The 19,431-nt window shown below is 56.2% G+C and overlaps 1 protein-coding gene across 8 annotated transcripts; it reads right to left on the bottom strand.

Moving 5' to 3' along the window:
* Positions 1-93: 93 nt before the first annotated feature.
* Positions 94-19,404, bottom strand: SLC12A9 (solute carrier family 12 member 9). Of its 8 annotated transcripts, XM_057747712.1 has the most exons (15): positions 9,272-9,408; positions 8,302-8,524; positions 7,956-8,090; positions 7,353-7,484; positions 6,850-6,932; positions 6,624-6,675; positions 5,814-5,921; positions 5,591-5,717; positions 4,886-5,043; positions 4,697-4,779; positions 4,401-4,525; positions 4,060-4,252; positions 3,722-3,896; positions 3,343-3,489; positions 94-1,389 (listed from the first exon to the last, which is right to left on the bottom strand). In XM_057747712.1, exons 2-15 carry the CDS (start codon positions 8,480-8,482, stop codon positions 500-502), a joined length of 2,589 nt encoding a protein of 862 aa, XP_057603695.1. In that variant the 5' UTR covers positions 8,483-8,524; positions 9,272-9,408; the 3' UTR covers positions 94-499. The 8 variants fall into 8 exon arrangements, with proteins under 8 accessions (XP_057603695.1, XP_057603692.1, XP_057603693.1 ...); XM_057747709.1 differs by having other exon boundaries at positions 6,624-6,932; XM_057747710.1 differs by having other exon boundaries at positions 5,606-5,717; positions 6,624-6,932.
* Positions 19,405-19,431: the final 27 nt, after the last annotated feature.

Here is a 19,431-nt window from a genome sequence, read left to right as displayed (position 1 = left end):
CCCCTCTTTCCCCATCCCTCATACAGATTTCTCCCTCTTTCCGTCCCACCTACCTGCCCCCCTCCAGAAATGCTCGACCCACACGTAGTGTTTTGATCTTTTATTCACGTTCAGCAGTTAGAAAAATAAAACAGAACAAAAACACCACAACCTCAGGGGTCAGGGAGGCTGTTGGGGGGCGGGGGGGGGGGGGGAGACTGAGGTAGCCTAGAGTCACAAGCGGAGACCCAGCCCAGGTCAAGGCACGGGTGAGGGGAGAGAGGCCAGCGGGGAGGGCTGCCGACTCCCTCCCCCGTGGTGGCAGGGACAGCTGCCCTGCGTTAGTTAGTGCACCAGGGCCCCTCTCCCGGAGACCGAGAGATGCCGGAGACCAGGATCCCCTAATACCTCCACCGGCGTCTGAGGCCCATGCGCCAAGCGAGTGGGAGGCGGCCCTTCCCCTCCCCACCCCGTAATCAAGGTGGGCCACCCAACCTGGGTGCTCTACTTAGAATGGGCCTCAGAGATCAGTGCAAGTGACAGGAGTGACACCATGAATGAGCAGCGTGGGGCCCAGGTCGCGGCTCAGGATTTCCAGTAGCGCCAGGTAGCCAGGGTAGCGGGCAGGGTCAGCAGGTGGCCGAGGCAAGTACAGGAAGGTGAGGGCGGTGGCGGGCCCCTCCTTGCCATCCCCACCCTCAGGCCCACCAGGCCCTCCTCCCCTGCCACGCCCCTGCTGGGCCCGAACCAGGGCGTTGGCGCTGCAAGCCAGGGCCTCTGCCTCGGCGTCTCCCCGCCTGCCATTCACGAAGTCCCCTTCCTCCTCCTCCTCAGGCTCCTGGGATGCAGCCCCCTCGCCCCACACCACCTCCTGCACCTCAGCCCGGATCCTCAGCTGGCTCAGCAGTGCCCGCAGCCGCCCCTCGGCCGCCCCTGGGGCCTCGAGAGGCCCCAGGCACAAGAAGATCCGGAGGCGGGCACTGTGCCAAGCAGGCACCATGCCCAAGATGGTTGCCATCTGCAGCAGGAAGAGGCCACAGACGTCCACGTAGCCGGGCCCGCCCCGAGGCCGCAGCAGGTTGAGGGGCCACACGTCCACGTGATGTGGCTGAGGGGTGCCCCCGGATCCCCGGCTCAGCCGCTCAGGGGGCAGAGCCCCACAGTCCCGGGCCAGAACCACATTCTTGTTCATCTTCAGGGCGTCTGCCACTGTGGCCACGTAATCCTGGGGACTGAGAGCCCGGGGGCTCCCAGGAGCCCGGGGTGGAGGGAACAGGGTGCTTAGGGCCGGGGACCCACCCTCCTGGGTGCCATCCACAGGCTCAGAGAAAGCTGGGTCTGAAAGGAAGTGGTCCTGTGGTGCAGCGTCATCGTAGAAACCCAGGACCAGTGTGTTGGGCTTCATGCCACCTGGGGTAGGCAGGAAGGAACCCACAGGAATCAGACTCATGGGCTGAGCTCACACCATGCTAACAGGCGCCCACTCCCACCCACTGACAGCGACGTGGGTCAGCCATCAGGTATGCCATGTGCATTGTGCTGGGCCTCTTAAGGCAACATTATGCATATTTGCATAATGACTGTTAGTTCTCCCAAACACGTTAGCAGGCATTCATTTGATTTCTCTCCATGACTAATCTCCCCCACTTAAATAGGCAAAGTTCGCCTTAGGATTCCTTTCACTAAGAAGCACTTCCGGTCCTGGGCATAGGATGCATTCACTCTGGGCTTCAGGCCGCACACCTTTTTCATGATGGGAGATAAGAGTCTGACTCCACTGGCACATGGGACCCCCTGATTAGTCAAGCTCATGGTCTCAATCCCCAGGGAAAGAGCGCTCAGACCCTGCGAGGGGAGGATGAAAACTCAGGGCTGGGGCTGCACAGTCTATTTCTATGACTGCAAAGCCCTAAAGGTTTGGCGTGTCCAAAGCATGGTCCCCTGTGAGCCACCATCTGCACGCTGACCGGGGGCCCCATCCTGTTGAAAACACTTTATGTTTTAACTCATCTGATCTTTGAAGCAATGCCATGAGGTAGGGACTATTACTCACCCCCTTTTACACATAAGGGACCTGAGCCCGAGAGCAGTGAAGTCACTTGCCCAAAGGCTCATGGCTGGTAGACACTGGGACCAGTAAGTGGACACGATGTGCCCAGCACCAGAGCCATTCTCTGAGCCACTAAGCTGATGGTGCACCAGCCACAAAGCCCCCAGTCCCTGCTGACAGCCCCTGGGTTTTAGTATCTGAACAACCAATATGGAATCAGATAATTTCCCCTGTAACGGGCTGAGTTTACAGGAAGACTCAGACCTTTTTTCTAAGACCCCTTGTCATGGGGCAAATGGTTTACTCAAAATCTACCAGTAAATCAAATTCTCCATGCTGGGGGATTGACCACTTAAAAGAAACCTTTTCCTTGTCATTTGAATCATTTTCCGAAGGATGAATTGCATGAAAGGAGTGGTCTCTTGGTCCAGGCTCTCCTATAGAAGGTGGGGCTGAGGAGAGACAGACCCTCAGATGCTCCAGGGTCTATCTAATAATGCTTGATAACACCCCTAAAACACCTTGGCAGGTGGGAACTCCAGCTGATCTTGCAAATTAAACTAGTCACACCCCCTCCTGAGCATTTTCCAGGGTTCTGATTGACACCGACCAGGGCAATGTCCAGCACTTCAACTTTAGCCAGATTGAAAGTAGAGCAGGAAGCATGCGCTCAGAGAGGGCACAGACGCCAGTCCTGGGATTGAGAAAGAAGGAGGCGGCTGAGGAGGGATTTGGAGGAAGCTGGGGCGCTGGGCAGGAGGCCTTGGCGTGAAGACACAGTCACAAAGCTGGGAATGTTCCACCCCATCCGACAGCATCAGCCCCACACACCTACGGTATCCCTGTAGTCTCTGGGGGCCATGTTACACCCCTCCCTACTTCTCTGCTCCTTTCAAGGCCCAGCTGAGATACCATCTCATCACAAAACCTTTGCTGGCCACACCATTGACAGTGGTCCTCCTCTCTCTGAACTCTGGTGGTTAGAAAGCATCTGCCCTAGATTTGATGGGGCAGCCCCCAGCCTCAAATACTTCTCCCATTGTCCCCAGAAAGACAACATGTTCTTCAGAGCCTGCACCCCAGTCACGGGTCAGAAAGAAACCAAACAGCGTCACTCCGTCTCTAGTCCTTAAGGTATCTCCTCGGAGACCTTATCACACGCTGTCTTTTATCTTTGAGAACCAAGTCCTATCTGCACTAGACTGTGGGTTCCTTTTGGAGTCTGCAATCTGTGGTTTACTCTCTGGGGGAGGGGAGCAGAGATTGAGAAGGGCCATGGAGGCGGGCGAGGGCACCGGAGAGGAGCAGCTCACCAAGACCTGAGATCCGCAGCAGGTGCTGAGCCCCCTGGCGCACGGAGGGCGAGAGGGTGAGGTCCACAAAGGCCTTCACTTGGGCCCGGTCCACCAGGCTCAGCCACGCCCCATACTGTGGCTGCACGGGGTCCGAGGGCAGGGAGTCTGTGGAGAAGGTAGGCGGCACATGTGGGCCAGACTCATGTACTTTCTCCTAGAGTCCAAATCCCACGTGGGCAGAAAAGGAAGGTCTGGGCAGGGGTGTGGCTGGTAGGAAGGGTCATCTGGGAAGAAGCACGAGGCCTCTGGGACACAAAGAACACAAAGAGCGTCTGGGAACAAGACAGAGAGAGAGAGGCTGGCGGGGGATGGGGGGGGTGAGTAGAAGGCAACGGACCGAGGTCTCCCAGGGTGACGTGGCCCAGAACATAGAGGCCCCCTTTCTTGAGCTGGTTGGCCAACCGCAGCAGAGGCAGCGCGCCCCGGGGGTTCCCCACCAGCAGCAGCAGCTGTGGCCGCCAGAACTTCACGTGGTCCTTCCGGACGTCCAGCCGGAGCAGGTATTTCCGCACCTGGGGACAAGGTGAGGTGGTGGGAGGAAGGGTTCCGGTGCGCAGCCCCCCTCACCACCTGGACTGGAGCCAACTCCAGCCAAAGGAAGAGGGAGCTTCCTTGCGGTGTGGGCGTTCCCAGCCCACCTCCTCCCCTCCACACCCTCCCCTGAGCTCCCCCGACCTGGTGGAAAAGCAGGGCCTGGCTGACGTAGCCCCAGCTGCTGGGGCCTCCTCGAGCGGTGAGCAGGGCACAAAGCAGGCCCATGAGAAGCAGGGAGCCGCCGGCGGCCCCGGGGCTGATGAGGAACATCATGAGCAGGCAGGAGGCCACCCCCAGCAGGCAGGTGTGCCAGGAGAAGAGGCTGAAGGTGGGGCTGGGGCCGGCAGACAAGGAAGGATGCTCAGGACCGCCCTGACACCGAGCCACTCCATCCCCAACCTCTCCCACCTTGGTCCCAGGCCTTCCCCCTCCTCCCGCTCTCTCTCTCTCTCTCTGGGGACACAGGCATCTCGTTCTCTCACCGGAAGTTGGGGGCCGAGGCCCACTCCAGGCTCAGGCAGGACAGGTCCACGGCAGCATAGGCCACCAAGTAGAAGACAGTGACCACAGCAGCCAGTGTGTTCAGCTTCCCAGCCAGAAGCATCAGCTGGACAAGGACCAAGAAGCTGGGCGTTCATGCACCCCTCCCCCTACCATCAAATGCCAACACATCCTGCCTTTTCAGGCACATCTCCCCGCACGCGCCTAACCCTGCCTGGTCCTGCGAGTGTAACCAGGAGAGGGTGAGGGTGAGGGCAGCTTGAAGAGAAAGGCTTACCTGCGCTAGGCCCCAGGAATAGATCACAGCCCCCCAGGGGTTCCCCCCTCGGGATACGACCTTGGCCGGCGCCAGGATCACTCCTGTGCAGACAGAAACACAGCAGCCACATCAGCCTGGGCCGAGCGGAGGAACGAGACAGACACGGGAGCCGGCTCCGAACCAGGCACGAGGCAGGGGACAGCGCACCGAAGAGGTCGTCCTGGGCCAGGGCGTGGAGGATGCGGGAGGCGCCGATGAGGGAGCTCATGGAGGCTGAGAGCGACGTGGCGTAGATACCGATCAGCACCAGCGGGGGCCACAGGCTGATGGCGCGGAAGAACCCGTAGTCCTCCTGAAGCAGGATCCTGCAGGGAAGGAAAGGAGGGGAGTGCGGGGGACAGATGTGCATCCACCCTAGAGTCCTGGTGCGAACAGCTCGCACGACACGGGGTGGGGTTGAGCACGGGCTATTCTGAACTGACCCCAGCCCTGATCTCAAGGACGTTATTAATAGATCAAGCGTGCCCAGGGCTTAGACTCGGCATTCACTGGTTGCCATTGGGCTGCTCTGGATTTTATCACAGGGCGGACATTCCCAACAGTATGTGCACAAGAAGCCCGATATTTCTGGAAATACAAATTGACCAGAAAGCCGTTCCCCACCCCACCCCCAAACCAAGTACTTAACAACAGTACCAGGCACGAAGCAAATGCTGGCTCCGGGTTGGCTCTCATCGTGTAGCCAGCCCTCCCCATCCAGGGCAGCAGCTCCAGTGGGAGGAACAGTCCTCATTTTCCCTGCACCCCAACAACCTGGGTATCTCCCCGCCTAGCCCGTGCTTCCCTCGGCGATCCAGGTGAGACGACCTCGTTCCAACACCCCCAATCTACCTCCTCAAGGACCGGACTCACCCCCTCCCCAGGCACCTGTCACAGGTGAAGCTGGAGAGGAAGAAAAGCAGAATGTAGATGAAGAAAGTATAGGCAACAGCAACAATGGTGCCCAGAGGAATGGCGCGGCTGGGGTCCTTCAGCTCCCCTGCAGGGAAGGGAGCAGAGGGAGAGGGGTCAGCCCTCCGCCAGCCCCTGCCTCCCTGAGCCCTCCAGGCAGCCCGGCTCCCCTAGGGACTCTCACCTGACATGTTGGCCCCAGCCATGATGCCCGTGCAGCCGTTAAAAAGGACGGCAAAGACGCTGGCAAAGGTCATCATGGCCCCCGTGGTGTAGTCCTTGGCGTAGCCAGCTGAGGAGAGGGGGAGCGTTCCCAGGGAGGAGAGGGCGTCAGCATCCCTCCTCAGGGATCCAGGCGTTTTGGCCCTGCCACCCTCTCCTCATATTCTAAACGCACCCCCCCTGCCCACTACCTCGCCACCACCCTCACCAACTCCCCACCACCTCAGCCCTGACCCGTCTCTGGCCCTGGCTCAGCTGACCTCATCTCCTTCTCCCCATGCTCCTCTGTTCCTCCCTCTGAGCCTTCATTCATGCTCTTTCCTAAGAAGCCTTCCTTCCCCACCCCCCCCACCCCGCCCCCATCTGAATTTCCCAACCCTGCTCAGGCCACCTCTAGCTCTGTGGGCTCACACCCTCCCCAGCCCATACCCAGGTCTGCTTCCTCTGGACTCCTCTGTGATTCTTGTCTACTTGAATCATACTCGGTCCTATTATGCAATTTGTTTCCTGAACGTGCATCTTATCTCTCCAACTAAACGAGTTCCTCTAAGCCGGGGACTGTCTTGTGGTCACTCTCGTGCCCGGCTGGACCACACACACAGCGGCCAACACATGCCCAACAGATCTTAATCCACCTGTACTACTCCAGGTCCTGACCTCCCACCCCTGATTCTCTCTGACATCTCTTCTCATCCAGGGATTCCAAGCCACCCCCACTCCAACATGCCCGCCCCTCACCCTGAGAACCTCAGGACCCCTGCACCCAGCTCACCACCCAGATTGGCCTTCAGGGTGCTGCTGTTGAAGCTGGTGAAGTGGCCAACCTGGGACGGCAGGGAGGAGCCGTTGGGGCCAGGCCGAGGGGTCAAGGGGATGTCCCTGGGCCCCACAGCTACAAAGCTGACCAGCACAGAGGCCAGGGAACCGGAGACCAGGAGGAATGTGAGGAAGGAGGCACGGGCGTAGAGGCCGGCCCCCAGCGTGCAGACTCCACCCACCAGGCCCAGCAGGAGGGAGCCATAGAGCAGGTTCCAGCCGTAGCCCTGGGGTAGGACCCGGAGCCCACTGGGCCCCGTGGCATCTGTAGGGAGGAAGGAACAGAGTTAGAAGGCCAGACCCCCAAGGAGGGACCCCAACCATGAATCAAAGCAGGAAGAGACCCCATCTTTGGCCCACGTGTCCTCAGAGAGGCCATCTTTCCCACTCCCCTACCCAACTGTATCCCAGCACCCTAGCCCTGCCTGGTGGGTACCACCAATCTTGTCCTGTCAATTTTAGGAGTGTTAGTCTGGCCTCTCTGACTAGATGGGAAGCTCCTCGTGGGCCAGGACATTCTCTAGGATGTCTGCATGAGGCTGGGCACATGGTGGGAGCTCAAGGAAGTCGAGCTAAACGACTGCTGTGCATCTCTCCTGGAGAGGCTTCTCTCCCTGCCATGATCCCAGAATCCCAGACCCTACAAATCCTCAGAGCTGCCCAGACCAGGGTGGGGAGCACAGACCAGCCCCGAAGACATCAAGTATGGCCTCCACCAGCCCCAGCAGAGAGACGGCACAGCCACAGACGTTAGCCAGGTAGAACATGAGGCCGATGCTGCCCCCGACCTCGGGCCCCAGGGTCCGACTGATCATGACTGAAAGTGGAAGCAGGGGGTGAGCGTTAAGGGAAAAGAAACTGAACTGGAGTGTGAGGAAGGGCCTGGGCACAAAGCACCCTGCAGCTGGCCCTCCAGGCCGCATCTCCCTGAACACCCGGGGCTGTCCCCAGAGGCAGTGTGTCCCAGTGCAACCACTCCCAAGCCACGTGGCTTTGGCCAAGTCACTAACGCTCTTGAATTTCCTCATTCATTAGATGAGTACTACCTGATTGACAGGACTGTAAGGAGAACCAAAACGGCAGCTGGGAAGACACCTGGTGGACTGGAAAGTGGCAGTAACGTGTAAAGCCATGTTGGTCACCTTCCCCATACCAACCTGTCTGCTGGACATTCATTCGAACTTGTCCCCTCTTGTCCTGCCCCCCAGGGGATGCGGGGAGGGGTCCTCTCCTAACCCCCTATAAGACAGAAGAGCCCAGACCCCCGGCCACTGATGCTGGAGGATACAGTAGGCTCCGCCCCCTCGCACAGCTCCATTGGTGGCGATGGCACAGACGGAGAGGACGGTGAGTGCCAGGATGAAGTAGGCAACCAGGAGCATGGCCAGAGCCTGCAGCAGCCCAGCATGACCCACCACGAACCCTGGGACAGGAAGTGGGAAAGCAGGTCAGACGGCAGCTCACCCATCCCATCCCCGAGCCCACGGGTCATCAGTTACCTCCAGGTCAGAGCTAAACACAAGGCCAGAGGGAGCCCCCTCCCCAAGCCCTTCACACACCCACTTCCCAGGGCCCTTCCCCAACCTCATCCCAGTCCCACCCCACTGCACCCCCAAGTAAACCCCGCCACTCACCAATCCTCAAGAAGACAACTATACTGAACATAGACAGGACCGTGGGCACCACCACACCCAGGAAGGTGGAGAGCTTCCGGGCAGACGCCCCTCCAGGACCCCCGGCCCCATTGGCAGGGAAGGAAACCCCCTCCTCCCCCAGGAGCCGGTAGGCCAGCAGAGGAGAGTTCTCACTGGCCATGGTCAAGAGCGGGCAGAGGAAGCCACCAGTGGGTTGTGAGGCCTGCAAAGAGTTTGCTGAGTGGAAGGCAGCTCCATGGAGCCCCCCACAAAACACCTGTAACCAAACACACAGAAGCTTCCCCAAAAAGGAAACATACACACAGACACACTCACGTTCACCAACAACTCTAAGAGTTAGTGGAGGGCAGACTGGTCCTGGCCACTGGCCCAACAATGGCAGACTCTAAGCCTCAGCTGTGGGTACCAAGGCCCCTCCCAGCTCCCGGGGCCACTCCTTTTCCCATTTCCCTGAGACTAGGGACGGCAGTGGCTCTGGAAAGGTGCAAAGATCCTCCACCTTCTTAACTAGCAGCACAAGAGGAAGCAAATCCCCCAAAAGGGAAGTGAGTAATGGGCAGGAGGCCCTCCTCATTCCCTCCACCGGAGTCCTGAGCCGCCCCCCAAGATCCTCCAAGCCATCACCTCATCCCCGGGCAATAAGAAACTTCCGAATCTTCCAAAGCCCCACCCTCCACCCACCCTCTCCCTCAACCCATCTCAAAAAGCCTCCGCTCTCCCTAACCTCACCAGATTTCTCCCATCCACACAGGCGTCCCCCAAACTCTGCCGCCCCAACCACTCCTCGACGACCAAAACAAAACACCGTCCGGCGACACAAGGTGGTCCTCCCCCCCCCCCCACCGGTTCCTGCCCACTTTCTCCTGGGGCGGGTTGGAAGGGGCCGAGATTCGCTCCTCCCCGGCCAGGCGCACCCCCACCGCCCGGGTGTGGCAGGGCGCTCACTCACCCACAGGGGGACGCAGCCGCTCGGGGGTGATCCCCGAGAGCCGGAGGGGTCTGCTACTGGCGAAGGGGGCGCGGGTGCCGGAAAAGACAGCTGCGGCTACCGGGATGCCAGGCCCGGAGCCTGCTCCTCCAGCACACACGCGCCCCATTGGTCCCCGGGCCCGGCCCCGCCCCGTGGGCGCGCCCGGGGAAGCTCCGCCCCACCCGGCTCACGCTGCCTCCGCGGCTCCCGCCCCACGTGCGACCCGGGTGCTGCCCGGGGTCGCCCCGTAGACGTGTGTCCTCGGCAGGGTGTGGGCCACGGCTCCCATTGCGCCTATCACCCTGGTGCACCACGGCGCCCACCGCGCGGGCGGGACCCCACTCAGAGCTCGGGGGCGCCTGGAGGAGACCCTGTCGAAAGGGGCGTGTCGTGAGAGCGGAAGGCCTCCGGCAGGTGGGCGGGGCCACGACACCTGACCCAGGTGCGCCGCCAGGAACGCAGGGCCTTGCGGACCCTCGCCTAACGGGGTCCTACTTCTCCAGCCTCTCGCATCCCAGGAAAGCGCACTGGGTCCTGGCCTCAGCTCCCGCCCCTGCGGCGTCCTCCCCGCGCGCCGGGTTCTGCCCACCGCCTGCTCTCCTCTCTTCCGCCACTGGAGGGAGCCACTGGCCGCCGATCCGGGCGAGCCCTGGAGGCGCAAGCCGCCGTAGGTCGGCCGGTCCCCCGCCCACTTTCGTGCCTCTCTGCAGGGTGGTTCCCTCCAGACTTTTGAACCTCTGAGAGGTAGGACCCCGTCCTCACTCTTTACAGGTACCATCAACATCCGGACCACCTGGCAACGTTTCCTCATCTGTAAAATGGGGATTAACTAGCCCCTCCCGGATACAGTTGCTGTGAGTGTTCGGTAAACTTATAGGCACTTGAGAAAAATACCGAAATGTTCAATACATTAATTGTCTATGGTACTACATGAAATATGCTTAACCATTCTGTGAGGTAGGTCCCGCTATGATTTCCATTTTTCACATTAGGGAACTGAAACTTGGAGAACTTCAGTAATAATTTCCTAACTTTCATAGAGTCCTTCATGGTTACACTGTCATTTGAGCCTCAGGAAATGAACACGACTTTTCCTGCCACTGGTCTTTGGCTGTAAATCATCTGCAACTTTTCCCTAGGAGAGGAAGAGGCTCAAGGCAGGGCAAGTGTGGCTTTGCCAAGGAGAGGTCTCATGACCAGTTAAACTATGGCATTTTCAGTGGTTGGTCATCTCTGCTACCCACGACACAGAACTTGGCTCCTGGGTCTCTCCAACATCCCTCCTGTCACAATTTTTGGTGATTTCAATATCCACATTGATGAAACTTCCAACACCCTGGGCTGGTAGGTGCTTAAATTCCACTTTTGCATAGATCTCACTCTCCATCCCACCCAATGGTGATGCCTAGACTTTGTCATTGCAATAATGTACCCCTTCCTCTTTTCGTTCACCAATTCTAGTTATGTCTGTTGAGGAAAAAAATTAATCTGACGCTTGCTAAAACAGTAAGGAAGACTTTATTCAGAGCTATTGCAATAGGTGTCAAGACTCACAATAGGGGAGAGAGAACAGGCTCAACTCCAAATACAGCAAAAACTGCTGGGAATTTATAGCCGATAAGCAGAAATGAGGGGGTCAGTGAATGGAAAATTACTAAAAGGAAGCATCAAGTGTAGGGGGATTCTAGCTAAAGGGACTTAACAGGATCCTTGCTGAAGGTAGGCCAGGATGATCAGATTATGGAGAGTGGGTGGATTCTCTCTAAACTGAGGTAGGAAGGCCCAGCAAGGATGGGGGCCAAGGTCAACACCAAGTCCATAAGAGGGTTCAGAGGAACCTGACTGAAGTTTGGTCAAGGGGAAGGTCTTCTTCGTGCCCTGACCCCAACAATCCTCTGCCTCCCTGGACCCCCAATCCATAGAACCTGCTCTCTGCCCACTGCTCCCACTCACTTCCCTTCTTAGCCAGCTTAAAGTTCATGGTCAGTGAGAAGCACTCCCCTGCCCTGCTCTCACTTTATTACACCTCCTGGCAAAATCACAGCCCTGGTAAAGACAACTATCCTCCTGCTTAGTCTTCTTTCCTGGTTCTTCCTCATGTCTTGTCTCAACACCAGAGCACCCCCAGGTGTTGGAGGAACAGCCAAGAGGCCACTGTGGACTGGAGGCTCCATTGAGCTCTGGAAGCTCAGTCCACAGACTTCTCTTTTCACCACTTATACCCACTCCCCTGGTGAGCTCATCCAATCTCCTAGTTTTAACTACCATCTCTGTAATAGTGCCTCAAGGGTGCATCTGCAGCCCAAATCTCTACTCTGAACTTCAGACTGTATGTCCAAGAATATACTCTCTCTGCTTGGACATCAAACAGGCACCTCAAACTTGGCATGTCCAAAAGGAAATTATTACTGAACTTACCACCACAACCTACTCCTCTTGTGGTTGTCCCACTTTCCCAGTTGCTTAGGCCAAAAAACTTGAATACTCTCACACATCACATCCAACCCATCAGCAATTCCTTTTGCCTCTACTTTTAAAATACAACCAGTATCCAACCACAATTTACCACCCTAGTCCAAGTCACCACCATCTCTTGCCTGCATTATTTTTTTTTAATATTTATTTATTTGGCTGCACTGGGTCTTAGTTGCAGCATGCGAACTCTTAGTTGCAGCATGTGGGATCTAGTTCCCCCACCAGCGATTGAACCCAGGCACCCTGCATTGGGAGTGCAAAGTCTTAGCCACTGGACAACCAGGGAAGTCCCTCTTCCCTGCATTATTGCAACAGCCCCCTGAATGGTGGCCCCTGTGTGCCTGCTTCTGCCCTGGCCCCTACATTCTATTCTCAATAGATTGGAGTGATGCGATTAAAGCAAGTATCCATTCACCACACTTCTCTTTTCAAACCTGTCCCGTGGTTTCCCATTTTCCTCAGAGTAAAAGTCAAAGGCCTTACCTTCTGGGTTCACGAACTACAGTCCAACTAGCACAGTTTATGCCTGTTGCCTTGGCATAAGTACTAACAGCATTTCCTCCTCTCAGGAGTGACCCACAGTGGTCTACTTATCATATGGGCACCCTACGCATGAAGCCCCACCCGATATGCATCCTGCCCTTACCTCTCCTCAACTCCTGGTCTTGCCCCACAAGGACCTCTGGGCAGTTCTCAAAAACGCGCCAGGGGCACAAAGCGCGTGAGCCTCGTTTGTCTTCTGGACTCAAATATTAGCCTCTTAGTGAAATCCTCTCCGCCAGTCCCATTTAAAATTGAACTAACCTTCCTTCCCATCCCACTTTCCTTTTTCCTCCCGTCATATCTTTTCTTTCTCCGTAGCGCTTAACACCATCTAATATATGTCGTTTACTTGTTTACCTTGTTCATTGACTGTCTATTCCCAATAGAAAGCTAAGCTCCACAGATCTTCGCTTCGCTACTCTAGCTCCGGTACTTCTAACAGTCCCTGGCACTCGGGTAGCCCTCAAGAGCCATTCGCCAACTGATCAGTGAACAATCACGGACCTGGGGCCTGCTCCTCACGTGACTGCACTGGCCCCGCCCCGCCCGCTGGGAAGGGAACATGGCCGCGCCCAGCGTGGCCTCAGAGAGAGGGCAATCACCGAGAGGGCGCCGGCTCGCTAGAGCGGCCGCGCCGCCGCCGAGTCTGCGGATGCGTCCTGGGAAGGCGGGAATTCTGGGACTACGTGCGAGTCCTCCTCCCCACCATTTTTAAAGGAGAAAGGAATTAGTCAATCTTCAGAAACTGCTCGTTCTGACCTGAGTACCGTCTCCCCACCGCTTGGGATTCCCGGGATCCGAAGCGTGTAGAACGAAGTTGGGGGATTCAGCATCTAAACTTTTCTCCCCTCGTGTTGGCTCCCGGGTCTACCCATTAGGTCACCTCGGGGTGTCCGTCCAGCCTCCAGTTTGAGGGACCGCCGGACCGCCCCTCGGAGACAGGACGTCCAATCCCCGCCCCCAGGTGCCCCCCTCCGAGTTCAGGCCCTAAATGCCAATTCCCCGGCGATCCACCCTCCCTACCCCCGCCGTGAGCTCCCCAGCATTAAGTCTCGTGAATCCGGACCCCCCTCCCCCAGGCCCCAGGGGCAGATGAGCCCTTGGCCACCGCCCCTACAATTTCCTGCAGACCCAGCAAACAAAAGGCTCGGGAAGAGAGGCGAGGCTGAGCAGGGCGCCCTTCCTGCAGCAACAGCTGATGGAGCAAAATGACCCAGGAGGGAAAGAAGGGGAGGGATGAAATTCCAGGGTTCCTGGAGGACCGCAGCGGGAGGCCAGACTCCTGGATCCCAGGGAAGGAGGGAGGGAGTCCAGGAAAGTGGTTGTGGAGGGCCCAGGTGTCCTCTCCGGAGTCTGCTGGGCTCTACTACATCCCAACAGCCCTGGTGGGGGTGATGTCAACCACAGGGAATGGAGAAGGAGGGGGGAACACAGGATTTCAGGTGAGCTCTCAGGCCCCCAGGCTGCAATGGTGGGGGCTGGGAGAGGCCTGAAGCCCTGCGTCATCTCCTCTGGGGCCCAGCCTACTGCCCCCCCGGCCCGACCTGCTACCCTCGGTGCAGGCCCCACCCTGGCCCGGCTTCCTGCTCCTCCCCAGGCACAGAGCTTTCCCTGCCAAGCCCCATGAAGCAGCCCAGGGGCTTCTGGTCCCTTCAGGACCTTGGTAGCGTAGCCCCCAGCCACGAATAGTTCTCATATTCCCTGGTAGAGCCACTGCCCCTGCCCCCATCCCTGTCAAGGACACAACTGTAAGGGAAGGGCCCTGTCCAGTGGGGGGGGGGGGGGGATGCTGGCATGGAGGGGGGGCTTGGCCTCATATCCTGTCAGGCTGCCAAGGGAAGAGAGGAAACAAAAGACTTCCCACTGCTGGGACAATGAGCCTCCCATTACCTTTCCCCCCGCCACACACAACCCCCCCACTCCTCCCTTTAAGCTCTGGCCTCCAGCCCCCTCGCCTGCCTTCTCTCTACCTCCTTGCCCTCTGGTAGGTAGCCTTGGCCTCTGAGGTGAGCTCTGCCTTTCCCCTGCCCTCGTTCCTATCAGCTCGCACTGATGCTTGATCCCAGTCCTGGCTGTTTCAGTCCCCTGCCACTCCCATCAGTGCTCAGGGTTTCTTCCTCTGTCCCCAGTGCCAAGATTGGGGGCTGGGTGGTCAAGGATCTGGTGAATGTCAGGGGGTAAAATCACACCCCTTTAATGGTAATGGGAAGTAGGGGCTCCACAAGAGAAAGGGTCCAAGGCTGAGGGAGGTACGTCCCCTCAGCCTGGCCTGAGTGAGAGAGGGAGGAAAAGGACATGCATGTCCTACAGGTCCTTCCAGGTGGGGCTGGAAGGCTGTCCTGTATACTGAGTGCAGAGTCAGGCCCACTTGCTGGCTACTAGCTGAGTGCATTGGACAGGTCACTTAACCTTCCGAGCCTTTTTTCTTCTTTTTTTTTTTTTAACATTTGTTTATTTATTTGGCTGTGCCAGGTCTTAGTTGCGGCACGTGGGATCTTTGTTGCCAAGTGTGGGATCTAGTTCCCAGACCAGCGATCAAACCCGGGTCCCCTGCGTTGGGGGCATGGAGTCTTAACCACTGGACCACCAGGGAAGTCCCCCGTCTCATTTTTGAAGCGGATATGCTAATAACACCCATCCTGCCCCTCTAATGGGGTTCCTATGATGATTTAAATACGATGATGTTTGTTTAGAAAAAAAGGATGAAGTACTAAAACTTTCCTCAGTCTTCCTAACCTCTACAGCCTCCTCCACACCCCGTATTCCCACTCCCCTCAGTTTCCATCACCATCATATGCCAATAACTCCTAAACCTGTATCTCCAGCCAAAAAGCTGTCTCTGAGCTGCAGAGCTCAGATTAGCTGACTGCTGGCCCCACTGCCTGGGTGGTACACAGAGACCTGAAATGCAGCATGCTCATCATCTTCCTCCCCCATGGTCCCCATATCACTAGCTCCTACCAAGCTGCCCAGGTCTGAAACAAATCATGCTTGGTTTCAGTCTCCCTTACCCTCCCAGCCAGGCTCCAGATCCTGCCCACTCTAGCTCCCTAACATCTTTTGAATCCTCCCCGCCCCCCGCAGCCGAGACACACACACACACACACACTCACCCATGTAAGTTCAAGCCCTCACTGTCATTTGGAGAACTGCACTCGGTTTCTTTGCCTTCCGTTTTGATTGCTTCCAAACTATTTTCCAAAGCTGTACAAGTGGAAACTTTCTATACCAATCTGACGGCGTTGCTTCTGCACTCCTGGAAGGTCCTGTAATGATGGAGACTGGCCCTTGCACACCTCTCCAGCTCATCCACTGTCACTGTCCTTGCACTCCACACCCTGGCATCATGAATGCTGGCAGCTCAAGGACAATCTCACTGCATCCCTGTTTTTGTACTTGCTGCTCCCTCTGCCTTGAAAGCAACCCTTCCCACCAGTCTCCTCTAGGACGCATTCAGACAGCATCGTCTTGTCCAGAGAGCTCACCCTGGACCTGCGAGTTGGATTTGGGTGCTTCCTCCATGATCACATAGGACCCTCTGCCTGCCACCCTTTATGCTCAACACATAGCCTCCTGTGTTCTGTTGAGGTTTTCTGGTGATTTCTACCCCTGGGCTGTCAAGTCCTAGAAGGCAGAGGGTGACTTTGTGTCCCCAGTCCTGGTCCATGGTGATTGTCCCAAAAATAATTGCTGGGTAAGTTAAAGAATGGCTAGTCAACAAAGGGATAAAAGTCAACAAATACTTATTGAGCATCGTCTATGAGAAAAGCTTGCACGGGACTTAAAGCAGTGAACACAACATATGTTGTACCTGTTTCCTGAAGCTTAGAGCCACATACAAGCAAATATACAATCATTAATAAGTTAATAAAGGCATATGTCTATTACAACTTTGTGTATGATGAGTTCAGGAAGGTTTGTGGTGGTAGTATGAATGGATTCAGGTTTTTTGGGTCCTAATGTTTTGACAATTTGAGGGAACCCTCCTTAAGAAAACAAAAGCAAAACCATGAATATACAATTAGGTGTAAAAGTTAATGTTTACCTAGATTGAGAAATCACAACCAGTTGCAATGTTAAGGTGTCAAACACCATGAATATTACAAAATCTAGAAAAACAGCATAATATTTGTAGTTAATAACTGCCAACACATCACTATAATACTTTCAGGTCCTGTTTCTTAGATGGGAACTCTTTGACCACCTGTCCATATGCTAATGATTTCATATTATTTTCTATTCTCTCTCTCTCTCTTTCTCTAGCATGGCTGATTCAATTTTTTTTCTTTGATTATTGAGAGTTTATAAACATCTCATTGAGCTTTACAACTTATCGTTACAGTCAATCTATGAAATTCCTTTCGTGTGAGAGGTGTGAGATTTGGGGCCATTTCAAAGGTTCTCCTGCTGTGACTCACCTTGAAAACTGTTTAAATTGATGGCATTCATTAACCAGGGTGGTGGGAGGAGCCTGGAAGGTGAGGAATGCCTAAACTTATACTTCCTGAGCTCCCAGGTAACTTACTTCTAGACTTGACAGGGTCAGGTGGGCCTTACAAGGGGGGCTGGGATATGGAAAGAGGAGGGACGATTTCGATTCCTCCAATTGATGGTGAAAAGGGGTGATTTGGGGTTTTTTGGTTTGTTTGTTTTTGTTTTTTAATTTTGGGGCCACACTGCAGGCATGCAGGATCTTAGTTTCCTGACCAGGGATCGAACCCGTGCACCCTGCAGAGGAAGTGCTGAGTCTTAACCACTGGACCGCCAGGGAAGTCCCAGGGATTTGTTTGTTGCTTGTTTGTTACATATAGAAAAAAGTCCTAACTCTAAGCCTGCTCCAAACAACTGTAACCATGTGGATACCAAAAAAGAAAACCCTACCAGCTGTTGGAGGTGGGGGGTGGTGTGCCCTACACAGGTACTGCCACAGCAGTATATCCATCATGTACAGGGAACAGAGGTGACAGCCTGATATTTGGGGTGAAAGGACAGTGAAATACTGTAAGTGCCCTAATAATGAGGAAAGAAGGGCTCGAGATTTGTTTGGGTCTATGAAGCAAGTGTCAAACCAGGCAGTGATGTGGATGCTCACCTGTGTGATGTAACTCAGTGGATACTGAACTAGCTTGCCTGCAAAGTGGTCCTGGGTGGTTGGAGGGTAGAGGAAATGACTTCACACCCACTGGAGACATTGAGGGTGATTTTTGAGGATTGGAGGGAAAAATGTCATATCATTTCCAAGGAAGAGGGAAAGGGGACTTCCACCAGAGTATAGATCTTTGAGGTCAGGAGCCCAGTTTTACAAATCTTGCAAACTGGCACAGCGATCACCTGGCACATAGTAGATGTTCAATAAAGGTTTCATTTTATTCATTCCTTGATTGGTATACACTAGGTATCAGGAACTGGATTACATGCTGTGGGATGGGGGCTGAGGACCCATAATAGGGAATCGACTGGGTATTTTCTTACCTGTGGTGCTCTGCTCCCTCTAGCTGAGGGAGTCCTGCTACTCAGGGGTCAGAAATACAGGGTTTGAATCTGTGGTGAGCTGTTTCATCTCTTCACCCCTCTGTCTCATCAGCCCCTCACTCCATCCAGCCTCATTTCTCTGTGCACCTGTGTTTCTCTTCCATTCAGGCCATGCATCCCCACCCCCGCCATGATGATGAACTGCATCCCGCATCAATTCAAGCAACCAACGGCCTGAGTGAGGTTGAGGGCAGGGCCTAGGATGAGACAGAAACATAACTGTTTGAGACTAGAGAATAAGTGCAGAGTGAGAGCAGGGAAAGGTGTGTCAGGAGGAGATGGATAACCTGAAGGAGAAGCTGAATAAGAAGGAAGACTGGGCTTGGATCGGGGAGGGAGGAGAGAATTCCCAGCCCTGGCCCGGTCTGCCTGGCTCCAGCCAAGCCGGCTGTTTCCTGCCCTCCATGACCCCCCACCCCGGAGCAGGACCCAGGCAGGGCTATGAGGAAGGGCAGGGGTGTGGGGAGCACCACTTGTGGCAGCAAAGATAAGTGCACTGGGGCAAGAGGTCATTGCGGGCCTGGCTGTCCTCTCTGTGGGTTAGAGAGGCTTGGCAGCCCCCCAAGCATCAAGGACTCCTCTTTCCCTCTCTCTTGGCTCCTCAGCTCCTCTAGACTCTATCCCCCTTCAATACCTTCTGAGTCTAAGCTCTTTCCTCCCAGCTCTTCCACTGCCCGACTCCCGCGGTATCTTCTCCATCCCCCGCATGACCCACAATATCTGTGCCCAGAACCGGTTTGTGGGAGGAGCTGCTTTCCTGGACCCTCCCCTTTAACTGATGAGATTGGGGGGGGGGGAGTGGATGGCAACGAGAGGAAGGGCCCTCCCAGCCATGCCGAGGGCCCCCAGGAGCCAGACAGGAAACAGCCTCAGGAAAGACAGCAGCAGCCCCGGCCCGAGCCTCAGGGGTCAGGGCTGAGAGTGTCGCGGAGCCCTCCTAGACGCGACAGGGAGAGTGAGGACCATGATGTGGGAATCCGTCCGGACCAGTCTCTCACTCGGACCCAACTACCTTCTATATACCCTTTCTTTCTCAATTTTCTAGACTCCGCCGCATCTCAACCCGGGTGCCCTTCTCCCTCCGCACATTTTTCAGCGCTAGGTTGTGCGCACTGTAGGTCCTCAGTACTTAATGTTTGTTGAATGATTGTGTAAACGTTCGCTCCAGGGTCATCTAAGCTGAGATCGCTGCCTTGGGGCCCGCTGGGCCACCCTCCATCCTCAAAAGTTTCCCAAAACACGGTCCCCTGCGCCAACTAGGGAGTGGTGGGCGAATGCAAGAGAAGAATCCAAAGTCCGCAAGAAGATTCCACAGGGCTTCGAGTGTGCGGCCCTCCACGCTGCTGGGTGTTTTTCTCTGCTCCCCGGTGTCTGCCGGGCTCGGACCTGCCCCGGGGGTCCCTGGGCCCCGGCCCCGACACGCGCGGTCCGGGCCAGGGCGCAACGCCACCGTGCAGGTCTGGGCGGTCCCCGGGCTCCGCGCCCGCCGCCCCTCCCCCTTCTCCAAACTTTCTCCCAACTTCCCGACCTGCTCCGCTCGGCGCCCCGCTCCGCTTCCCTCATGAATTATTCAGCAGCGCGCGCTCCAA

This window comes from Hippopotamus amphibius, chromosome 9, assembly GCF_030028045.1.
Source record: "Hippopotamus amphibius kiboko isolate mHipAmp2 chromosome 9, mHipAmp2.hap2, whole genome shotgun sequence".
In the NCBI taxonomy this organism is placed as follows: domain Eukaryota; kingdom Metazoa; phylum Chordata; class Mammalia; order Artiodactyla; family Hippopotamidae; genus Hippopotamus; species Hippopotamus amphibius.
Note: the sequence above shows the minus strand (reverse complement) of the source record. Positions and strands in the feature narration are given on the sequence as shown.

Coding starts and splice junctions, on each gene's coding strand:
- SLC12A9 (XM_057747709.1), bottom strand. CDS start 8,482: ATGGCCAGTGAGAACTCTCCTCTGCTGGCCTACCGGCTCCTGGGGGAG. Junction 4,253..4,400: donor GCCTCGGCCCCCAACTTCCG/GTGAGAGAACGA, acceptor TGCCGGCCCCAG/CCCCACCTTCAGCCTCTTCT. Junction 3,490..3,721: donor CGTCACCCTGGGAGACCTCG/GTCCGTTGCCTT, acceptor CCTTCTCCACAG/ACTCCCTGCCCTCGGACCCC.